A 24,821-nucleotide genomic window follows, 5' to 3' on the forward strand; every position below is an offset into this window, starting at 1 on the left:
ATCCTCTTTTTCGTTAATGAAAGATTATTCTGAAGGAACGAGGAAACATTGTGTAACCCCTAGGGCCTTCAAAAGAAGGCCACAAAAGCCATTTATTCTGACTGAGTCCCAAGAGGACAAAGTTTATTTCTTTGAGGTGAAGCAGAAAGATGGCTCTTGGGCAGGTAGGGGCAGGACCACAAAACCTTCTAGATGCATTAACACCTTCAGTGCTATCCACTGGAATTCTTGATGGCAGTGTCTTGGCTGGGATCAGTGTTTGGGCTCATCCTTGGGACAGGGTACGGGTTCGACAGGCCCTGATGGGACATCCAGGCAGAGTGAATAGCAGAAGCAGATGAGTGGGAAACTTCGGCAGTTTCAGTAAAGAGTGTGGGGCCTAGTCCGGTGCACCCTTGGGGGTCAGCTGGTAGAGGAAGGGCTTATGTCCGTAGAAACTAGAGGCAAGTTGGGCCTACTTTGGGCTCATACATGGAGGGTCTTGAGAGCGTCTCGATGGAATGGGGCATTTTATTTGGTAGCCAGTGGGGAGCTCTTAGGAGAGTCACGTTGATGATGATGGTAGCTGAGACTCACATCACACTGACTGTCCCACACTCACCTAATTCCTGCAACAAGCTTTCGACGTAGGTACCCTCATTTTATAGTTGACGACGCTGAGACACAGAGGTTAGGTGACTTACCAAAGACAGTCAGAGGAGGTGAGGGAGACAGAATTCCCACCCAAGTGCTCTGGCCCTAGAGTCCCACTTTTAATGGTCTGGGGTGTGGGCGTGGTGGCGAGAAGGGGGGAGGATTCCCTTGGGAAGACAAATCTGCAGAAGTGTGCAGGAGGCTGGAGTGAGGGCAGACGGGCGATCAGGAGGTGGACTGTGGGCCTCCGAGAGAGTCCGCAGAACCCCGGCTTAGGTGGTGCAGGGACAATGAAGGGAGGAGAATTCAGGTGCCCTTAGCTCCTGAGCAGGGATCGCCAGTGCCACATCCCCAAATGGACACAGGGGCTGGGGCGGGATGATGTCAGAGGTGGCCGAGATCTTGCTTGGATGTCTGCCTCACTGAACTAGGGAGGTTGAGAAGGAGACTTCGTGGGAGGGTGATGGTTTCTTTTTCCATGAGCCCTGTTTTCTCCCTGTGATCAACTAGGGCAGTGGTTCTTAACCTGGGAAACTGTCTTCAAGAAAGATCCACATAAGTGTGTCCAAAATATTTCTGAGTTTATGGACCCTCTCAAGCTCATCTGCCAATGTGATATTGGACCCACGGTGGGTCTAAACAGTTTTTTAAGTCTGTTTTAAGACAATTAATACGGCGGTGTGTCCTTTTCCCAGCTTGAGAATAGTGGGTGAGAGCACAGGCGAGGCGATGGGTGTGGTTCTGGACTCGGGGCCACCTTTGTCCCAGCTTCCCTGGCAGCCACGCTAGCCTTCCGCTTTCCCGTCTGCCCTTATGTTCTGACGAGGAGGGCTGATGGGGGCCAGAGATAGAGGAGGACCTTGGTGTGTGTTTGCGAATGGGCATCCTGTGTTGAGAGGAACGCCCTGTTCCTGGTGGCGGCCTCGGCCTGGCCTGCGGGTCAGGGCTGAGCCCTTTTCTTCCCTCCTGCTGCCTTCCTGAGAAGAGCGTTCCTGGGAGGCCCGTCTTCTCTGAGGCCTCTAACTGGAGGCCCCAGCCGAAGGGCCGAGAAGGAAGAGCAGGTTGTTCCAAGATCAGTCGCTGACCCTCTTGTGGGAAAAAATCCTGAAGCGGATGAGAATACAGAGATTCTACTTTGGGTTTATGTTTCATTGTCATCTGCGGCCTGGGATGGTTTCCTCTTTCTCTCCTTCCTTCCTCTTTGCCTCCTTCCTTTCATCATTTCTTCACCCGCCCTCCCTCCTTCCCTCCCTCCCTCCCTCCTTCCTTTTCTTCTTATCAGAGGAGTTGGGCATCATGCAGGGTCAGTAAGTGTGACTGCACCTATTTTTATCTTTGATGGTGGTTTTCCATCTTGATTTCTCCAGGAAAGGTAACGCCGGCACTCACAGACACACTGGTTGCTTGTGGGATTTATACAGCCGTCCTCTGCTGGGTAGGGCTTCGTGAGGAAGCTGGGGAACCAGCAGGCTGGGCCGTCCCCTTAAAAAACAAGGGAGAGAAAATATGCAGATGTGTATTTGAATTCTGGTTCAAGTCACTAGCAGAACGTCCGCACACGAGTTCTCGAATCGCTCCTCTGTAAAACGGGGTTGGTAGTATTTACTTCAAAGGGGTGTATGACTCACACATGAGACGGCACGTCCGAAAGACACTGAGCGCTTCTCTTATCTCCCTGTTCTCATCTAATTGAAAGTTTCTGGATTGTACCTTAGGACGATCCCAGATATCATAGAGGAAGAAGGGCGAATCTAAGTATTATCTGAAACTGCTCTAGGTATGTTTTTTCCATTTTTGCCTAGGAACCACGTGAATAAATATTTTTATGTTTGAGAGGAGAGAACTGAAGTTCAGAGAGACTGAAACAAAGTGGCTTTACCACCTGCTAGATGTGTGACCTCGGGCAGTTACTTGGTATCTTGCTGCCTCTTACTTCATCTGTACGATGAGGACAGTAATAGTTCCTGACTCACAGTGTGGTTCTAAGGCTTGAAATGGTTAATACCTATGAAGTCTTAAGACAACGTGTGGTAAGTAGTCAATGTGATGTAAATGTTAGAGATTATTATCGTTAAGAAAATTGCCCAGTGTCTCCAAGCCACTACATGGTGAAATCAGGATCGATTCATATGCATTATGTGTAGAAATGAGATTTAACTGTAATTTTTGAAACATAGACTGGATTTGGTTTTCATGAAGAGGGATGGGGTAAGTGGTATGAAAAGTATCAGGAAAAGTCCCAAGGAGAGAGGAGGAAGGATTTCAAGAATGCAGGGAGAAGAGGAGAGATCCAGACGTTATTATACAGGTCTGAAGGGAAGTTCAGTGTTGCTTTTGTGATGTGATTGAAGAAAAACCATTTCCTAATTGCTGGCTTGGGACACTCAACTTCTCCTAGAACCAGTAGGTGAGGGACTGATAATCTCTGCAGATGGGATCTTTGGAGGCTCTGTTTCGCCAGTCCCATCCCTCTTTCTGCTTTCTGGGAGAGGCAGTAGAGTGAATACTAAACTGACGATTATGGAATCGTAGACCGGGTGTGGGGCTTGGGCTCTGCTGCCTATCAGCCATCTGACGTTTTGCAAGTTTCTTAACCTTGCTGTAGGTCTGTGTCTGTAAAATGAGAATAATGGTGCCTATTTCTTAGGGCTTGTCAGACCTGAGAGACATTATGCACACCATTTATGTTTATTTAGCTCAGTTACTTAATGCTATCCAGGGCTTAATATTATTCCCTGGGCTTTGGTTGAAAATTCAGGCTCAGTAGTCATTATGTCAGATGAGGAAACATTTGGGGGCAGTGCCCTTTCTTAGATGAATCCCAGTCAAGACCATAAAAGATTCCTGGCTCCTATCACTGTCTCGATCAAAAATCTGGCATGGAATTTTGAGTTGCTTTTGTTGGCATATTTTCATCTGCTTCTCCTTTTCCTCAAGAAAGTGTCTTAGAGCTGAGGGAACAGACATGGACATAGTCTTCCTCTATTGGGCTCAGAATACCTGGACCCTCGTTTCCCTTCCCTCTGATTTTTGATTCACAATAATATTGCACGATGGGACTTTTCTATCTAGCAAAGAAAATTCTCTTATAATCTAACAGTCTTGCACTTGCAGTCTTTGATATAGAGATTTTTCTCATTACTTCATTTATTCTTACTACCAAGATAGGCTAGGGGAATGAATAATGGGTCTAAGAAAAATTAAAAGGGGACAAAGTGAAGTTGGTTCATTAGACTCATGGATCAAGAAGCCCAGTCTCCTCTGTCTGACTCCCTGTCCAGTGCTCTTTCAACAAGGCCATGTTACCCCTCGGCCTTCCTTTCTGCGTCTGTTAATAGGGTCTGCCAGGGTGTTCCATGCTATCTACGAGGTTCTTGCCCTTGGAGTGGCTTCCCTTTCTGATGTAGCCCTCGCCGAATGACCTGCATCAGCTTGGGGGGGAAACTTGAAATCCTTCCTCCAGAAACGCAGGCATTCTACTTCAGATGAAATCATTTTCCTTAGCCAATTTAACAAGATCCTTACTCTTTCGTTTCCCTTAATTATCTTGTTTAAAAAAAAAAAAAAGAAACTGGAGAAGACCATCTGTTTTATGAGGCAGTTCATCTCGTATGTTTTCTCTAATAGATAGATGAAGGCCCAGTGAAGCAAATTAAGGCTTCATCTCGTTCTTGTTTGGGATTGTTCTGTTTGGTGCTTTTGCGTCACTGCCGTCGGCATTTCTCGGTTGTATATTTGGGACGTCTTGGAGTGCAGATTTTATGAAAAGATGTTATCTTTGTTCCATGAATTGCAGGCCCTGTGAGCCATTTTCGATATAGTGCCAAACTATCACAACAAGGTTCTTTGCTTTTTTAATCCCTTCCTCTCAACCACGAGAAGTCCTATTAACATGTTTTCTGAGCTACGGAGTAAAATCTGTCAAATATAGCATGGAAGGCAGATGGGTGGTTGCTGTCTTCCTTTTCACAAACTCTGAGCCTAGTCTTCCTTAGTAAAACTCAGCCTTATCACCTCTTACCCCAGAGCTTCCTTTATGAATAGAAGACAGACGTAGTGAGGGTGGGGAATGGGGAGATGGGGGCTTCCTTCCTTCCTTCCTTCCTTCCTTCCTTCCTTCCTTCCTTCCTTCCTCCTTCCCTTCCTTCCTTCCTTCCTCCCTCCCTCCCCTTCCTTCCTCCCTCCCTCCCTCCCTCCCTCCCTCCCCTTCCTTCCTCCCTCCCTCCCTTCCTTCCTTCCTTCCTTCCTTCCTTCCTTCCTTCCTTCCTTCCTTCCTTCCTCCTTCCCTTCCTTCCTTCCTTCCTCCCTCCCTCCCCTTCCTTCCTTCCTTCCTCCCTCCCTCCCCTTCCTTCCTCCCTCCCTCCCTTCCTTCCTTCCTTCCTTCCTTCCTTCCTTCCTTCCTTCCTTCCTCCTTCCCTTCCTTCCTTCCTTCCTCCCTCCCTCCCCTTCCTTCCTTCCTTCCTCCCTCCCTCCCTCCCTCCCCTTCCTTCCTCCCTTCCTTCCTTCCTTCCTTCCTTCCTTCCTTCCTTCCTTCCTTCCTTCCTGGAGATATATAGTACATACATAGATAGTTTCATGTACAAACTTTCTTTCACATTGAAAATAACTCTTTGCTCTGAATATGAAAATACTTCATACTCATTATAAAAGGATTTACACAAATCAGGAGCATACAAAGAATTGGAAGACATTTTTCTAAATCCTGCCACCCAGAGCTTACTGCTGTTAACATTTTAGTAACATTTCTATACATTCCTTTATGGACTATTTATTGAACGTCTGCCCCATGCCAGACACTGGGAATATGCTGATGAGCGAAATAGATGGGGTTCCTGCTCTCACAAGAGCTTTCCAAATAAGGGAGAGAAAGGTAATAAAGAGACTATGTAAATCGTAGCTAAATTTTCTAATTCAGATATATACTGTTCTTTCACGTCTTGTATAATTTTGAAAATAATCTTTTACCTTTTTTTGAAATAGTAGATCATATTTTAATTTTTTAAGCACATGTTTTTGGCATGTTCTCATTGTCTGTAAGGATATCACTCTGTTCCATATTCTTTTCTCTTTTCACAGTAAGTTTATGGGATGTAACATGGTTAGTGTTCTGTACTTTTATAAAATTTCATGTAAGTATAGAACACTAACAAGATTACATCCCATACAGGGGCGCCTGGGTGGCACAGCGGTTAAGCGTCTGCCTTTGGCTCGGGGCGTGATCCCGGCGTTATGGGATTGAGCCCCACGTCAGGCTCCTCTGCTATGAGCCTGCTTCTTCCTCTCCCGCTCCCCCTGCTTGTGTTCCCTCTCTCGCTGGCTATCTCTATCTCTGTCAATAAATAAATAAAATCTTTAAAAAAAAAAAAGATTACATCCCATACAAACATACTATTTAAAAAAAAAAAAAAGGAACAGAGTAATCTCTAGATAATAGAGATGAGCCTGGAACACCTCTAGATAATAGCTATCAAAGATTAGGGCCATGTCAGAAGGGCTCAGGAGCCAACCTGAGGACACTTCTAGTGCCCCAAAATGGGACAGTATGAGATTCAAAAATAGGAGTTGCAAATATGTTTAAATCTATGACATCTGATTATATGAAAAAAACTGGTTACCGCCTGGGGTTAATGGAACACCAGTTCGTTATCTTGAAAGTAGGCAGGAAAGAATCAAATATTTATCCTGCCTCTCTTATATGAACTGACCACCGGGGAACCACGTAGTAGACGATGGGAGGCATCACCTAAAATTTTCCCACTTAATAAATGAAAATGAAATGGCAGAATCCAAGTACCATCACTTTGCAGTCCCTGTTGATTTAATGGATCCAGAGAATGAGTGACAATGGCTGCGAACATTAGGAACCAGTGAAAACCAGATATTATGTGCTTCCTGATAAAATTTTTAGGAAAATAGAAAAGAATTAACTTTATTGACTAATGTACAGTGAGGTAATGAAGTCATAAAGAAAATCAAGGAAGTGATTGCTGTAAGTTCAAGATAAGTTTGTTTACTTTTGGAAGAAAGGAAGTTCATGGAGGGCCTTCTGGGGTGGCTAGAAAAGTCTGTTTCTGGATCCGGGTGGTAGTTATAAGAGTGTTTTCTTTATAATAACTAATAAGTTGCTTGTTTTGTGTAATTTTCTAAATCTGTGTTTTATATTACCACAGATTTTTAAAAAAAATTTTTATGAAACAATGACACTCTACATGCTACCTTTATTTTAACTTTTCATTATGATCATTTTCAGACGTAGGGAAAAGTGGAATGTACCGTGTATGTAATGCAGTGTACTCATCGCACTGTTCTATAGCTTGTTTGTTCAATAATACTTAGTAGAGATGCCTGTGTAACTAAATGTGGAACATCGTCACTTTTAAATAATGCATAATATTCCATTGTATAGATGTGATGCTTTAATCAGTTTCCTGTTGATGAGAATTTAACTCGTTTCTGATTTTGTTCCTAGTAGAAATAATGCTGCTTAATATGTCCTTATGACACAGTCCTAAACTTTGCCATCATGGGCTGTTCTAATGTGCAGAGTGTAAGTGGTTGTGTGTTTTGAACGAACGATGGGAGAAACCAGAGATGCAGCCTATACTGATCATGACATCCCTGTGTAACCTAGGGAGAGCATTAGTCCAGGGAAGAACTTGATTCCCCGCAGTGGGATCTTCACATGGCATCCTGCCTCCCCTGGATCGAGATTCAGGTTTAATCCCAGCGGTTCTCCTATTATCTCATTTTGGTCCTGATGGGTATAATTAGTGTCTCATTTACCTATCGCCATGATAATGTTGCATAAGAACCACCTGAGAATTCAGTAGCTTTGGCGATAGCCATTAGTATCTACAGGATGGCCGAGGGATACTTACAGTCTCTGCTGCGTTCTTTCATGTGCTTCTGGTCAGCCGCAGGTACAGTGTGCAGCCCTTTGCAGTAGTCACCCATGTGCTTGAGGTCAGCTGGCTGAGGCCCGTCTGAGATGGCCTTGGCCAAGAGGATTCAGCTACCCAAGTCTCCAGCATCCTTCCAAGAGGCCAGCCCACGTGTGTCCTCGTACTGCGTGAGGCAGTAGCACAGATCATGATCTTTTTCAGGGGGCTGGGAATGGGCCATGCTTTTCCATCTTCTGTGTCATCCCATTGGCTAACCTCTAAATGACCAAAGCAAGCCCCACAGCTACACGTCAGAGGCAGTGGGAAGGGACGACAACGTTATGGAGCAGAGGGCGAAGATACAGAGACGTGTTGATTGAGGCCATTAGTGCAGTCCGCCCTTCAAAGCCATCGACAACGTATTTTAAACTGACTTCTTAGAAGCATTAAACATTGCGATTATTTCTAAACTGCAGCCATCCTGCTTTTGAAGTATGAAAAATGGGGATCAAATATATTTGTGGGAGAATCATCAAGCTTTTGCTTCATTTAAAAAAATTCTTGTTAAGGGTTATAAAGGCAATTCATAAATGGAAAAGTCTACCTTTATTCTGTCTTAAAAATATTTCTTTTTCAGTTTCGGTATTTTCCCCTGGGATACATGTCAGGAAATAGAATTTTCCCTGTCTGTGCATATTTTCCTTTGTTTGATAATGTTCTTGGAATTGGTTTTAAAATCTGGCTCTGAGAACACTGAATCAAGTAAGATCAAGAGCTAGAATCACAAATCAACATCCTTATTGCATAAGATACGGATATTAGAGATAGGATTAGTCCCTGTACCTTTACTGCTGGAACTTTCTTCTCTCTATTTTAAGTTATATAAGTGGCAAATTTAGGCTTTTCCAGAACAGTGGTTCTCAACAGCAGATATGTAGCACCCTGGTTTGTGGATGGCAAGAAATGGTTACTAGTAATTATATCTCAAGATTTTTTTTAAAAAAATCAGGTTTATTCCTATAGAGTGCAATATTATATGCCACACCTCTACTTTCTTCTCTGTGCAAAAACAAGATACCGAAATAAAATTTACATATGTGTATACTTATTAAATGCTCTTCATTATGTATGCATCATAAAATTTTAAGCACTTTAGTTGTTTAACGGAAACTGTGTATTGTACCAAGTAGGCAATTTAAAGGACTTTTCACCGTAAGTTTGACTATTGTGGAGTCATATGCAGCTGCTCCAAGTTAGAGATCTGAAAATACAGATTAAATTCTTTAGGGGAAAATATTTAAAACCTTAAAGGATGACTGAATCAGTAGAATTTGAAGATAGGCTGCATCCTAGAGTGTGATGTCTACTTTAAAAGTACTAATCAGCTAATACAACCCTGTAGATTTTCAAAAGGGTAAGGCGACAGTTTTTTGACAGCCCTTCCTATGCTTGGCAGGTTATAATAATGATTTCAGGAATGGCAGAAAGAAAGTTCCCATTGTAATTGTAGTTCTTTGTTCCATTCTTGGACTTAGTTTATTATTTGTGAATCCTTTCAGAGTGCAGGACAGGGCGGGGAGAAAAGAAGGGAGATGTGTGCCACCGAAGTTACCGAGTACTTGTGATGGGTGTGCAAAGATCTCCAGGACACCTCACTTTCCTTCAGAAAGCTTACAACCTCCTTGAGAAAACAGGTCATATGTGTTGGAAAAAATAGTATCTGCCAGGCAGTTAGCAAAGCAAGCAAGCAAGCAACCTGTTGTATCTCGTTTGATCCTCTGGTCACGGTCAGATGGTTGGTAATCATGAGTTGCAGTTGAATTAGATGTGCCTCAGATGTTAAGTGTTGGTTCAGGATCAGACAGGACCTCAGTGTTGAATGAATTAGGAAGCGGAGAGAGAACTCTGGGCTGATGTTATAACTTTCAAAGCAGGGGACTTGGAAATGTCTAGAGCACTGCTGTGGGAGTGTGGGAGGGGGCCCACTACTTGCCATTCTGGGTGGAGACCAGAGATGATAGATGTCTTGCAATACCCAGGACAACCCTATATAACAAAGAATGTCTTCTTCTGCAAAGCTTATAAACACCCTACCACATATTCATGTAGGCAAACAGCATGTTTCTCATCATCTGAGCTTCCAAGTTCTAAACATAAAGTATTTTTATGGCTTTAATATACACTATATCTTCCAGAAGTAGAAACTCCTTCTAATTGTAAGATAACTTGTATTTAACATTTTTTTTTGAAATTTCTTAGCGTTCAGGATTTTGAAATTGCCATTCTTGACAACAGTGCAAATCATAATTTCTGGGTTGACAACACAACACGTGCCTCTGTGACTTTGCATTCATAGTCATTGCACTCACAGCGAATCTACCCATAGAGGCAGACGTCTGATGACTGTTCGTTATGACTGCTAGTATGGCTGCGTCTGAGAATTTGCTTATTGAAATGTATCTCTCCTTTTATTTCTCCTTTTCTGGAATTCATGTGTATAGATAGGTTGTTTATCTATGAATTTCACTCAAGATAGTAAAGGGATGTTATAAAATACTTGTTATAGCCAGGGAGTGCTATTTTTCTGATAGGATTACACTGGGTTAAATTTTTTGGGAAAGCAACTATTTGAATGTAATGAAGGATTTAAGTAAATGAGAGGTTAGAGTCAATTGGGTATTAGATTGTCAGTGGCTGAAAGAACTTTATTCTGGAGGTTTGGAGATAAGAGTGTGAACACAGCAGTGTTTATCTGGTATTACGGAACTAGGATACAACTGGGAGGAGGTGTCAGGAGGAGTTAGGCTGAGGCTGGGCCAGAAGTTCTGGAACTGTGTGAAGGTTGCATAACTAAAGGTCTAAAGAGGGAGTGGACAGAACAGAGAGTGAGGTAAACTGAGAAGAATTGGTCAAACTTTTTGGGGAATATTCAAGAAAGACAGGTAAAGTGAAATTCCTTGATTTTAATTTATTTCTTTGGTCCCTCTTTGGCTCCTCTTTGGCATCATTTAAAATTGCATAGAAAGTTCTCATCACAAGAACAAAAGTTTTATAACTATGTATGTTGACAGATGTTAACTGGACTTACTGTGGTGATCATTTTGCAATAATACAAATCTTTTAATTCATAACATTGTACAACTGAAACTAAATAATTTTATGTGAATTATACCTCAATGAAAAATAATAAAGTAAAAATAAGTGAGGCAGCTCTTTCTTCAAGGAACTTACCCTCTGTTAGGAAAAAAGATAAAAATAAAAACTTAATGTTATGTGTTAAGTGTAATAATAGAAATATGTAAAAGTTTAGTGTGGGATAATAGTGAATAAAATAACTAGGTAGGGGCACCTGGATGGCTCAGTTAGTTAATAAGCGTCTGCCTTGGGCTCAGGTCAGGATCCCAGGATCCTGGGCCCCGCCTCCTTGGGCTCCCTGCTTGGTGGGGAGTCTGCTTCTTCTTCCCCTGCTGCCCCTTCCCCCGGTCATGCACGCACACACACACTCTCTCTCTCTCTCTCTCTCTCTCTCTCTCTTTCTCTTTCCAGTAAGTAAATAAAATCTTTTAAAAAATAATTAGGTAGTTCAAAGAAGATCTTATCAAGGACACAGTACTTGAGCTGTATCTAAATGGGTGAACACATGTGAGTTTTCATCCATTTCTTGGAAAGAGAAGAATGAGGCACAACTTTACCTTACTCGGGTGTAGTTTCTCAACCTTACAGTCAAAGGATCAGGCAGTGAGAGCAGGAGAAGATGGCAGTTTTGTGCAGGGTTTTTGAGAGCTGGCTGTGACCCTGCGCCACAGGTGATGGCCGTGTAGGGCAGTGCCCTCTCTGCACACAGCTTTCCCGGCCCCCAGACCAGGGGGTGGTCACGTGCTTCTGCCGCTCCTGGAGGCTGCATTATCCCTTGTGGTTTTCCTGCCAACCTTTTTTTTTTTCAATAGTCCCTTAATTAAACCCACCTCAAATTATTCAGTTTGATTGTGTCATCTGTTCCTATTCAAAACCTTATGGGTACAGCGTGTAATTACACACTGAAAAAAAAACAACACAATAAAAATAAGAGGAAAAAGTCTTTATTCTAAATTACAAATACAGTATCACAAAAAGAATAATCAGCACACATAGGGCACGATTATAGTGAGATATTCTTGGTCAGGGATACCATATTGACAAAAATAAAGCCATTGAGGTTAGATGGTTATAATAGAAAAAATTAAATTGATAATATATAAAATTTTGAATTTACATATTTATATCCGATGGGGGGAAAAACACAAAGGATCTTATACTGAACCAAATACAAGCGGGCATTTAATTTATTCACTTATTCATTTGTGTAGGAGTGCTTACGTGATTTCTGCTTGGGGACGACGCTCTTCTGTGGTCCTGTTGGACGTTTAATGAGCTTTAATGGCATTATCACAAGGCATATAAGCAGTATGGATTTTCATTAATGGGACACATGAAAATGCTGCTGGAAGGAAACTATTGTTAATAGATTGTTTCACTTACACAGTTTTTATGGTTTGTTTTAAAATCAGCTGTTAGGTCATGATCTCAGGGTTCTGAGATCAAGCCCCCCATGGGCTCCGTGCTCAGTACAGAGTCTGCTTGAGATTCTCTTCCTCTCCTGCATGCTCTCGTGCGCTTGCACTCTCTCTCTCAAATAAATAAATAAATGAAATCTTTATTAAAAAATAAAATAAAATCACAGCTATATTCTCAGGGCACCTGGTTGGCTCAGTTGATTAAGCATCTGACTCCTGATTTTGGCTCAGGTCATGATCTCAGGGTTGTGAGATCGAGCCCCGGTTGGGCTCCATGCTCAGTGGGGAGTCTGCTGGAGATTTCTCTCTCTGCCCCTCCTGCCACTTGCACTCTCTTTCTCTCAAAAATAAATTAATAAAAAATAAACTTAAAAAAATAAAATCACAGCTGTATTCTTAACGTGGAGCTTGTAGTGGCCTATGTGAGTCTCTGGTGTCTTTGAACTCAGTGTGTGATTTCACGGAAACAGATACCTGTTCTGAATGCTGGCAGACCGTCCTGAGCTTTACATCTGAGGGAGCGGCTCTGCCTGTCTTTGCTTTTATGGAAAAGGTAAATAATATTTTGATGAGGGTAAAGTTTCAGACTCTGTCTGCACTCCCTAGATCAGCGCTTCTCCCAACAGAAAAGTAGTATGAGCCATAAATATAATTTGAAGTTTTCTAGTAACCACATTACCGAAAAAAAAGGGTGAAATTAATTTTAACAGTATGTTTTACTTAACTCAATATATCCAAAATATCATCATTTCAACATGCAATCAATATTTTAAAATTATTAATGAGATATTTTACTTTTTTTCATGCAAAGTCTTCGAAATCGGTGTGGTTTGCAGTTCTAAGCACTCAACATGGGTGCAGAATTTTCATTAGAAATACTTGATCTCGATTTAGATTTCATAAAATGTGTAGTTGAAAAAATTGATTTTACCTATCCATGAAGTTCCCCCAAAGAGTCAGGTATCAGTTTATAAATTTAGATTTTTTTCCTATAAATTTAGATTTTTTTCCTATAAATTTAGATTTAAATTAATTACAATGAAATAAAGTGAGAAATTCCGTTTCTTAGTTGCACTAGTCACCTTTCAAGTGTTAGTAGCTCCAGTTGTGCCTAGTGGCTACCATATTGGACCGCCATGGCTACAGAGTCTTCTTTTTTTTTTTTTTTTCCTTTAAAATTTATTGATTTATTTGGGGCAGAGAACATGGGTGCATGGGGGGGAGGGGCAGAGGGAGAGGGAGAGAGGGAATCTCAGGCAGATTCCCTGCAATGTGGAGAGCCCAACTCGGGGCTTGATACCAGAACCCTGAGATACTACCTAGGCCAAAATCAAGAGTCCATCACTTAACTGACTGAGCCACCCAGGCACCCCAGCTACAGATTATTCTTAAAACCATACTTGAGTGCTTTTGTATTTCTCAGGTTACTTTTTATGCAGAATTAGCCCATGCCACAAGGTCCTTAGAAACTTTTTACCAGATTAGATTCCTCAAGGAGGTAAATGCCTAGGGAAAAATAGCTCTGCGTGTTTGTGCTTTATTCCTGGGGCCAGGGAGTGCCTTGCACATAGTAGGTATTTAATAATGTTTACCTAGCCAAATGCTGTTTTGTACTCAAATTGCAACTTAAATTGCACTTTCTCCAGGAAGTAAGTGTATCCTGACTCTCCAGTCTGTCCCATGTTGCTTCATTCCATTTTTTCAGAGAAGTGAGTTCTTTTCCTCCAGGTCATATACCCTTACACACTGATATGAATAATTTTGTGATTAATGTCCAACTCCCTGACTAGTCTGTCTATAAGTTCCATGAGAAGGGGGGATGTGTTTTTGTTCACTGAAATATCGCCTGTTCCTAGCATCACGCATGGCACGTATGGAATAAGTATTGGTCCTAGAATAATAGCACAGAACCATTTAAAATAGGAAATGATTAGCAGAATGTCAGTTCTTAACTTCATAGAAGGTGGCGTTTCTTTCATGTTGGGGAGAAGGAATTTTTTTTAAAGATTAGATGCACTGAAAAATTAGGTTCGTAGTGTTTGTTCAAACCTTTTTACTCCTGTAAGTATGCCTCTTCTTAGCTTTCTCTCTGTTTATTAATATTCATTGTCTCGAAATAGCTATCACGTCACATCTATCTCTGCTTATAACTTAAGGTACACTGAAGACAAAAACTTAAAAAAACAAAAAAGAAAACTGAATTGTAAAGTACTTTTCAGGAGCTGAGAAAGGTATAGGGCAAAAGCAAAGGTGCATAAAGGAAGCATCTTTTGCTGTTTCAGGACAATTTAAAATAAACCCACCCTTTTAATTATAGCAGAGTAATGAGCCTTACCCACAATATGTGGAAATATAATTAAAAATGTATTGTGGGTCAGTAGACCAAGTTGTCAGGTCATTATCTGAATCATAAAGTTGGGAGTAATGCCCATTAAAGGTTACTAGTTTGGAAAGGTTAGAATAGAATTTAGTCTCCACAAATATAAAGTTATGCAGTTTGAATAATGCTTTAGAAAACTGCCAACATTTGACTTAAAAAAAAAAAACTTCTCACATAAACATACAGAAATGTGCACGTGAGGGTCCAGCTTGGTGAATTTCCATATCTAGATCAAGAAACAGTGCATTTACCATCATAATGTCCCCGAGTCTACGCTCTTGCTGCTCCCCCTTTCCTGGCCTCCAGTGTAAACCACTATCGTGACATAGATAAGGTTTTCCTGTTTTTGTACTTCATATAAATGGAATCATGCAGTATCTGCATTTGAATTATTATAATAGATTATCATTCTAATTGACATTCCTGATAGCAGCTCGTTGAAAATATGGTCTGTTTTCAGTTTCCTTATTATGTATCTAATTGGGTAAACTGGCAATTTACCACTGTGTCTGGTTCTTTATTATTCCTTCAAGAGATTCTCTGTGCAGACGTATGTGTATATGTGTGTGCACGCACTTACGTGCATGTACATGTGTATGCGCTTTTCAAAATCTTGCTCAAATTCGATTTGGCCCTGCTGTGCATGTTGTTCACCTCTTAGTGATATGTCTTAAAGCCCTTTTCATATCAGCTCATGTAGCTCCACTCTGTTTTTCCTAATAGCTCACAGTACTCCATTGTATGGGTGTATCAGAATTTAATGAGCCAGCTGTCCACCGAAGAACAGTTCGTTACTGATCTTTTGCTTTTAGAACAAGAGTCCACATACGTTTATCTGTAAAATAAATTCTCAGAAATGGAATTCCTGGGATGCCTGCGTGGCTCAGATGGTGAAACGTCTGCCTTCAGCTCAGGTCATGATCCCAGGATCCTGGGATTGAGTCCTGCGTCAGGCTCACTGCTCAGCGGGGAGCCTGCTTCTCTCTCTGCCTGCCATTCCCCCTGCTTGTTCTCTCTCTCTCTCTCTGTCTGTCTCTCTCGCACGCTTTCTGACAAATAAATAAATAAAATCTTAAAAAAAAGAAAAAGAAATGGAATTGCCGAGCAGTGGGTCCGTGCATTTTAAATTTGCTCAGATATTTCTTTTTTTTAATAATAATATTTTTTTATTATATTATGTTAGTCACCATACAGTACATCCCTGGTTTTTGATGTAAAGTTCGATGTTTCATTAGTTGCGTATAACACCCAGTGCCCAGATATTTCTAAATGGCCCTTCAAAAAGTTGTGCCAACTTTTACTCCCATTAGCAAGTTTTGAAAATTGCTATTTCCAGTGTTGTTGCTTGAGGTCATGTGCTATCAAGTTTGTTAATCTTTGCAGTGATAGAGGAAAACAGTGAGTCATTGTTATTCAAATTTGCATTTTCTTTAGTTTTGAATGAGGTTAGCTATTTATATGTTTCTTGGACATTTGTGTTTCTCTTGGGACTCATCCTGTACTTTGCTCATTTTCCAATAGGCTTGCTCATATTTTTCTTAATAACTTCAAGGAAATTCTGAATGACTTCAAGGAGCTCTTTCTATATAAATGAAATTAACTCCTTTATGTCATTGCAGTGTTAAATTTTTTTTCAGCTTGTTTTTTTCTCTCTACGGTGTTTATAGTCATTTTGTATTCCCAAACATAATGTTTACATTTTTATCTGGTGAAATGCACCAGTTTTTTCGTTACTGCCTTCTGAATTGTGTGTTTTTAATGAGAAAAAGCATTGAAAAGTTGAGACACATAGATAAATAGACAGACAGACAGTAGGACAGATAGATAGATAACTGCGGCCCGGCATGGAAAAAAAATCTCAAGAAATGTTTGTGGGAAATGTGGTTAAGCAGAAATTCAAATTTCAGTCAAATGTGTTGTGACCAACTATAAATAAACAAAAATTTGGATATTATCTGCCAAAAATTGTTTTAACATTTTTGACAGCTTTTGGAAGATTGTTGATGCTATGCTTTTTTTTTTTTTCTTTTATGCTTTGTTATTTGGGGTTTTAATCTCTCCAATGATCCCTCTTTTCAGATTTCAAATTATAACCTAGTTCCTGCACCACTGCTGGCGTCCACTGACCCATGTCCGAAGTACTTCCAGGTCAGACATATTTTCTCATGTTTCAATGCAGAGAAGCAGATGAATATTAAAACTTGAACAAATAGAGATGATGGATGATTGTATTGATGTTAAACATGGTGTGCTAAAATGACATGTGTTTGTTTTTTCTTGTTCACTAATGTAGTAGAAAAGTAGATGGTTAAATAGAAGAATCAGTTGGACTTACCTGTATTCGTGTAATAATTGCATGACTCTAGTAATAGCATAATGTAAAAATATTTTTGTTGATTATAACAGGAAACTAAAGATATGTCAAATTTTGCCATCTAGCATTGCATATGGTAGCCTGTAAACACTTACGTATGAACAATGAGGTGTTCGTGGTCAGCCATTTTTGGGTTTGTCTAGAGTAGAACTCCCCAATTCAGTATTCTCCCTGATCAAGTGTTGATTACATTCAGGCCTTAAGAAAAGCACCTTAATTTTATTGTATATCCCTTTCTTTGTGTCATGACGGATGCTAATCCATACATGATGTGGTGTGGGATTTATTTCTTTGCCTCACAGTAATATAATAAGGAAGAAGTTATTGCAGTAATATTTTGAATTAAACATAGGATAGGACTGCAAGTGAAAAATGAATCTGGTGGGGGCGCCTGGGTAATGCAGTCGACTGTTAGGCGTCTGCCTTCGGCTCAGGGCCTGATCCCGGCGTTCGGGGATCGAGTCCCACATCGGGCTCCTCCGCTGGGAGCCTGCTTCTTCCTCTCCCACTCCCCCTGCTTGTGTTCCCTCTCTCGCTGGCTGTCTATCTCTGTCAAATATATAAATTAAAAAAAAAAAATCTTGAAAATAAAAAAAAAAACGAATCTGGTGGTATCCATATTTGTTAGGATACAAACCACTCAGCAAATTCTGAGTTTTTTAGTAAGTAGTTTTGAACCATGGGCAAATAGGTATTAAAATCTCTCAGTTCTGTAATTAAACTCCTGAAGTACGTCCAAGCTGTTTTCTCCTTTATATAATACTGCATGTTCCATTTCAACAGAAAACTAAATAAAACAATAAATACTAAGCTCAGTAGAGATACGTGAATGACAGGTAATATCCTTTTTATACAAAACAGCTGAAAACAGTGTGACAAGCCTAAATTCACGCAGGAAAATTAGGAACTTAGGGCTGATTCTTAGAGACCATCTGATCACACTGTGATAATTTAGGGGCAGGGAGTAGATTTTCTTTGTAAATACATATTTGAACAGTCATATTAATTTTGGTAAATCAAGGCAAATACATGTGTTCTTTTAAAAAACACAGTTTAAGTTGTTGAGAATGATTTCTTTTAGGAATTCTTTAGTGTTTAAAATTTTTTATTACATGGCAAGATAGGCTCTGTATGGAAGCTAAGAATAAAGCTGGGCAAGTATATAAAGTGTGTTTTCCTCTAAATGGAAGTGAACTAATCATGAACTTCTAGGAATTTCTTACTGTCACTTATATTTTATTATGCTAATGTATTCCTTCTTCTGAATGGTTCTCAAGTGTCTTATTCTCTGGTAGTTATATTAAGAGAGAATGACACTGTTATCTAGCAGGGTTTTTCAATGACAGCTACTACTATCGTATATTGGTATAGGATGCAACATATTTTACACGGAAAGCAGTATTATCTCAGTGGAGTGTATATTCCAATCATTTTTTACTTGAAAATTTAGGTGGCAGCTAGTGCAGGAGAGTCTGGACCAATAACTGAGATAAAGTAGCCTGCTGTCCCATTTTCCGACTCCTGGGAGCTGTGACTACAGGCAGCCTTTTAAAAAACAAACATACCCCAGAACATACATCATTATCCGCCTAGAAGATTCCTCTTGAATCTTCAAGATTCAACTCAGGAGTCCCTTCCAAGCCAGTCTCAGCCTGTCACATAGTCTGGTAGTTACCCTATTTCAAGGATTCTGCCATTGTGTTATATTCCCTGTTGGAACTGACCTGAGGCCCAGCCTGTCAGTTACTCAGGAAAACCTGTGTCATTACTTGATCGCTCACCTGCTTTTGCCCACCTCAACCAGTATTCTCAAGCTTGATCATTGACCGTATTCATCAGACTTGGTCATAAAAGTCTAGAGCTGTATTTAAAACACACCTTAATCTTCTGAAGATGTTAAGGCTCTTCTAAACGATGAAAATGGCTTAGAGATTGATCAGAAGAAATATCCTTGGGATAAGCATGTACTGTCCCAAGGTGACTGCTTTGAAGGCCTTCATTCTTATTTGAATACACAAATTCTGACTTGGGTTTCCAAAACAGCTGATCTTCACATTTGCCACGGGTGATTTAGGAATGCCAGGTTCCCTCCTCTGGCGTGCCTTTCTCATCTTGGCCCGCTGCTGGACTCCTACCTACCCGTCAAGACCCAGCTCAGCTGTGCTTTTTCCAGAGTGCCTTCCCTAAAACTCTTTCCTCATCCCAAATACCTTTTCCTCATAAGACTCTCTACCTCCTTGAGCCATGGTGAGTTTGTTTAATAACTGTTCCTTCTCATTGCCCACTCTGAGTTTCTTGAAGAAAAGTTTCTGGTACATCTCTCTTGAGTCTCCTCAGCTCCCCTTGGGATGTTTATTAACAAAGTGAGTCCTCAGGCAATTAAGTCGAGTGGGCATGGGAAACCCTTAGATGGGTGAGACCCAGCTGTTGAAATCACCCTCTTCCCATAAAGCCTGGGAAGTCGCCCTGTGAATCAGCTGTGTGAAGCTGCTCTCCTCTAGCTTTAGAAACTTCCAAGGTTAGGGACGCCCGGGTGGCTCAGTTCGATGAGCGTCTGACTCCTGGTTTCAGCTCAGGTCATGATCTCAGGGTCCTGGGATCCAGCCCCACGGTGCAGGGAGTCTGTTTGAGGATTCTTTCTCCCTCTCTCCCTCTGCCCCTACCCCCCCCCCCCCCCCCGCTCACATGCAAGTGTGCTTTCTCTCTAAAATAAATACATAAATCTTTAAAAAAAAGGAAAAGAAAAGAAACTTTCAAGGTTTTAATCCTGTGATCTGTCTCAGTGACCCATAACCTTTGCCGCTTTTGTTCAGAAAGAAGTTCTTATCGTTTTCGTCACATTGAGAGTTTACTTTCATGAGTAATTTCAGGAAACCGGCCTTATTTTGCTTCTCCTTCCTAAAAGAAAAAAAAAAATCTGAGTTATTTCATTTCCTTAATACTTTGAGGTCTAGTTCAAAAGGCAACATTCCTCAGGGTAGAAGTTTGGCTGTTAACTCCTCAGTGGAAATAAAACTGTGTAGCAGAAAAATGAAAATGAAGAAACTGTGAAGTTTCACTGACAAGCAGGGCAAACATGGAGCTTCCCTGAGCCATTTGTCAATTTCCAGTTTTGTCACCGTGTCACGGGAGCACTCGGAGAGCAGCAGGGTATGGAGAGAAGAGTTTCCCGTCGTTGCTGACAAAAATTTTTCTTTGACAGATGCCTAGAGGTCTCAGAAAAGAGAAACTGAGGGGGCAGGTTTAAGTACAGGTTCCAGCCTGGGTTTATATTAGGATGCCATCCGAATTATAAGGGTCACATCTCCGTGCTGGGATCTTTGTGACTCTGGGTTTCTGGAAGGCCTTGTTGGTCATGGAATTTAAGTAAGCCTGGCTTACTTCATTTTGTTTAGACCTCATAAAAAGTACTCCATTTATTAACAAAGCCTTTTTTTTTTTCAGTTGCTAAAAGAAGACTCAGTTTAAAGTGGTTTAAGCACACACACACACACACACACACACAATCAATTGACTTTAATAACCAAGAAATCTAGGGGTTATCACATTTCAGGTGTGGCTTGTTTTAGGGATTCCAACAACGTCACTAAGAGCTTCCTCCTCTCTCTCTGTCTCGTGGCTCTGCTTGCTCATAGGTCCGTGTTAACTCCGGTTGCCTCTTCATGGTGACCCGTCAAAGTTCTAGGCTAATATCTTCTAGTTCAAGAAAAAGAGAAAAGAGAGCACCCCTTTTCTGATCATTCCAGCAACAGTCTTAGGACTGGCTTTGCCTGGGTCGCTTGCTTTTCCTTGGGCCGGTCACCATAGCCATGGGGATTTGCTACTCTGACTGGCTGGGCCTGGGCCATGTCCTCCACAAAGCAAGGGGCAGTGTCATCTCTACCTGGACCCCTAGAATGTGAGCTGTGCAAGAGGAGGTATTATTATTTTGTCAGTTTTGTTCACTGCTATAACCGTAGCAGTTAGAACTGTATCTTTTGCGCGCACACCAGAGAATCTGTTGAATGAAGGAATAAGAATGCAGGAAGGTTGATTCCCCAAGAAAAATTGTGGGGCTGTTACCAGTTGAAGAGGAAACGCATGCCAGACTATAACAGATGTTTCCCGTGGGCATGCAGGAGAGCGATGACCATAGTAATACGAGCTCTTGTCACACTCTTAACTTACACCCAGCTCTGCAATCGGAATTGGTCCTCCCGAATTGATGTTGGAGCTTCCTAACAGCGTGATGAATAGCTGCGGAGGTAATGGCAAAGTCTTGGGGCCCCATTGCACCCCCCGAAATCCAGGAGCAGAACCACCTCTGTACCGAAGACTCTCAGGGTTGCTGGCATGTGCTTACCCATTCCTCATTCGTTTTGCTTATTTTGTGTACTGTCATGTTCTTGGCCTTGAGAAGAGCAACAGCACATAGCAGATGCTTGACGGATATTTAGGTAATGAATGAGTGAACGGATGACTGAATCAAACATTTATCGAGTACTCTTCTATGCCAGGCTGTGTAGAAGGCCCTGGAAATTCTGGGAATATAAAAATGAGAGGGAAATGCAAATCAAAATGACAGTGAGATGCCACTTCATACCTCCTTGGGTGGCTATCATAAAAAAGACATAATAACAAGTGTTGGGGAGCATGTGGAGAAATTGGAACTTTCATCCACTGCTGGTGGGAATGTAAAATGGTACAACTGCTTTATAAAACCTCCTGCAGGTCCCCAAAGGTCATATGTATTTAATTATATAACTTTATATATAATATGATATAATCATATAAATACATATAACCAAATATATATAAAATATGTAATATCATATGTTAATTATATATATAATTAGCAATTCCACTCCTGGGTGTGGACCCAAGAGAATTGAAAACGTGTTCACACAAAACTTTGTACATGAGTGTTCATAGCAGCACGATTTATAATAACTAAAACGTGGAAACATCCTAAATGTTCATTAACTGATGAACAGTTAAATAAAATGTGGTCTGTCTATACAATGGAATATGATTTGGCCATAAAAAGGAATAAAGTAAGGATACATACTACAACATGGATGAACCCTGACGGTACACTAAGCGAGGAAAGCCAGTCACAAAAGATCACATGTTCTATGGCTGTGTTTCTGTGGAATGTCTAGAATGGGCAAGTCCGGAAGGACAGAAAGTAGATTAGTGGTTGCCAGGGGCTTGGGCATGGGAGGAATAGAGGGTGACTGCGAACGAGTGTAGGGTTTCTTTTTGGGGTGATGATAGCGTTCTGTCATTGGATCGTAGTAATGGATGGACAACTCTGAGAATATGCTAAACACCCCTGAACTGTACATTAAAAGCGAGCTTTATGATATGTAAATTGTATCTCGATGAAACGGTCCTAAAAAATGAATAAAACAGTCATCAAGAATTTAGAGTTTAGAAGGGGAGATAGACATCTCAGTTGATATTTATGGTATAGTATAGCAGTGCTGGTATGAACAGCCTGCCACATACCTAGCGTGGAGGAGGGGGCAGCCTTCATTGTGTATAGGAGTCAGAGGAAGGCTAAAGGGGCTGGGTTTTGAAGGAGTTTTCAGGCAGGGTGTAGGGGAGATGAGGGCAAAGGATATTCCTGGGCAGAGAAAACAAACTCCTTGTGCAGAGGAAAAGAGTTGAGAAGGGGCTTGGCATTGGCAGGAAAGTTGATTTTGGCTTCAATGTAGAGAACATGGTGGGGAGCAGTGACAGGAGATGTGACTAGAAGGGTCGATTGAGACTAGCATAGGGGGATTTGAAGTGGCTGTAGAGTGAGCTGAATTTGAACAACAGGGGGCTAGTAGATGGTTTTAAGCAGGGGAGATACACGATCAGTTTGTTTTTAGAATGATACAGGGCAAAATGTGACAGGCTAGACTGCAGACCCATTACGCTTGCAGATTTAGAAAGAAACTGATAAGTGATGCGGGTCTGAAAGCAGGTGTGGAGGAGGTGGGAAGGGGAAACTGGATTTACTAGAGGATTTTACTAAAACTGGATTTTCAAGGAAAATCGAGAGAATTCAGGAGGATAAACTCACAAAGGGCTATTCCGATGCTTCTAGTCTGGGAAACGTAGGGTGGCAATGCCATGAGTTCTCACTTAGGGTCTAGCCCATGTGTCAGTGGATTTAACTCCCTCCATCCCCACAGTTTATAGGGAGTATTAGAGCAAGTGGTCTTTGAGCTCAAATCTGTAGTAAGCTCATGGGGCACAGAGACACGGAAGTGGCTTGAACGCACCATCTTCTGAGTCTCGATCTAGTACTAGTATTGGGGAAAGCAGTGGAGAAGAGTGAAAGCAAAAGGTGACTGAGAGGGAGTGGTCTTCGGGCAGAAGAGGAAGATCGTCATCCTTACATTTTTATGTCCACAGAGCATTAGTTTTTCTCCATAATTTTTAGTATTTGTATTATTGCTGTGTTGCTCTTTCCCATCATATGTAATTCTCTTTTGTTGATTGTTACTAACGATGCCGGTGGTAAATATGAGGAAGGAGGGGAAAGAGGAAGGCCCGCAATTAGGTGCTGGGGGGCACGGTGGGGACAGCAGCGTTGTGCTGTGTGCACCAGAGCCTCTGCTCAGCCTTCCGTGCTGTTTGTAGCAGAGCTTGGAAGACTTGGAGCTGGTAGGATGACAGCTGATGAGAAATCAGGTATGGTAGAGAAGTATACTGGTCTGTTCTGGGTCACAACACATGTACTTTTGACTCTAAATAGCCTTTTCTTCTTTAGGGAATTATGGCAGAATTGAACAAGAATTTTCTTGAGCCGAGGCAGAGGAGCAAAATAAATTGGTCTGGATAGTCTCTTGCAAGATTTTATTTTAAATCTTGCTCAGATGCTACATGGGATAAAAGCTTGAGAAAAGCTAGACTTTTATTTTTATTTTTTTCCCAACTAGATTTTATTTTATCTTTTTATTTTAATTTTTTTATAATAATATTTTTTATTATATTATGTTAGTCACCATACAGTACATCCCTAATTTTTGATGTAAAGTTCCATGATTCATTAGTTGCGTATAACACCCAGTGCTCCATGCAATACGTGCCCTCCTTACTACCCATCACCAGCCTATCCCAGTCCCCCACCCCCCTCCCCTCTGAAGCCGTCAGTTTGTTTCCCAGAGTCCATAGTCTCTCATGCTTCATTCCCCCTTCTGATTACCCCCCCTTTCTTCTTCCCTTTCTTCTCTTACGAAATAAGTCAAGCAGAGAAAGACAATTATCATATGGTTTCACTCATTTATGGAACATAAGAAGTAGGAAGATCGGGAGGAGGAGAAGAAGAAAAGCTAGACTTTCAATGTAAACATTTCTTGAGATGTTAATGAAACACTTGGTTTTTTTTTTTTTTTTTCATTGTATTCAATGATTTGTTCTGCAAACATGCATTGAGTACCTACTGTGTGCTGTGCTCCTGTTTTGGTTGCTGGAGGTCACAGTCTAATGGGAATCTCCAACAGGGCAAAAACAACACAATGGGAATGATGCTGTCAGAGATAAGTGTATGGAGGTTTGGGAGTATAGAAAGAAGGAGCCTTGGAGTCTGCCTGGAGGGGCAAGAAGACAGTCCACAACTGGGTGATATCTACCTTGAATCTTAAAGCTGAAGTAGAAATTTGCCAGATAGGAGGGAAGGATGCTGAGACTGTGTGCAAAGACAGGGAATGGGACATGCGTGATCAGAATGTTCCAAGTGCCTCTGAAATCATTATCTGGTTCTAGTGGTTCTCGGCCTTGGCCACACATTGGAATCACCCTGAAGAGGCCCAATCCCAGGCTGATTGAATCAGAATCTTTGGGGGTGTCTTTAGGAGTGGGTCTTAGCCTTCTGTACTTTTTTTTTTTTTTTAAGTTCCTCAAGGGATACATGCAGCTGGGGTTGCAAACGTTTCCTTGTACCTATGACACCTGTTGTTGACCTTTTGGAGACCTTTGATCCCTTGGCCTTATCTTCCCAGTTCTCTATCCCCTTCCCGGCTCCA

General features: G+C 41.3%; 1 protein-coding gene across 8 annotated transcripts in view; it reads left to right on the forward strand.

The window, feature by feature from the left end:
* The window catches only part of APBB2 (amyloid beta precursor protein binding family B member 2), a 358,694-nt gene that overhangs the window by 150,057 nt on the left and 183,816 nt on the right, over nucleotides 1–24,821 (forward strand). For all 8 annotated transcript variants that reach the window (XM_087864178.1, XM_045816074.2, XM_045816077.2 and 5 more), the window contains one exon: nucleotides 16,527–16,595. In XM_087864178.1, coding sequence (XP_087720304.1) covers nucleotides 16,577–16,595 — 19 coding nt within the window. In that variant the 5' untranslated portion in view covers nucleotides 16,527–16,576. The remainder of the gene's footprint in view (nucleotides 1–16,526; nucleotides 16,596–24,821) is intronic.

The sequence above is a fragment of the Ursus americanus genome, chromosome 8, assembly GCF_024610735.1.
Source record: "Ursus americanus isolate L20-20 chromosome 8, mUrsAme1.1.p, whole genome shotgun sequence".
Taxonomy (NCBI): Eukaryota; Metazoa; Chordata; class Mammalia; order Carnivora; family Ursidae; genus Ursus; species Ursus americanus.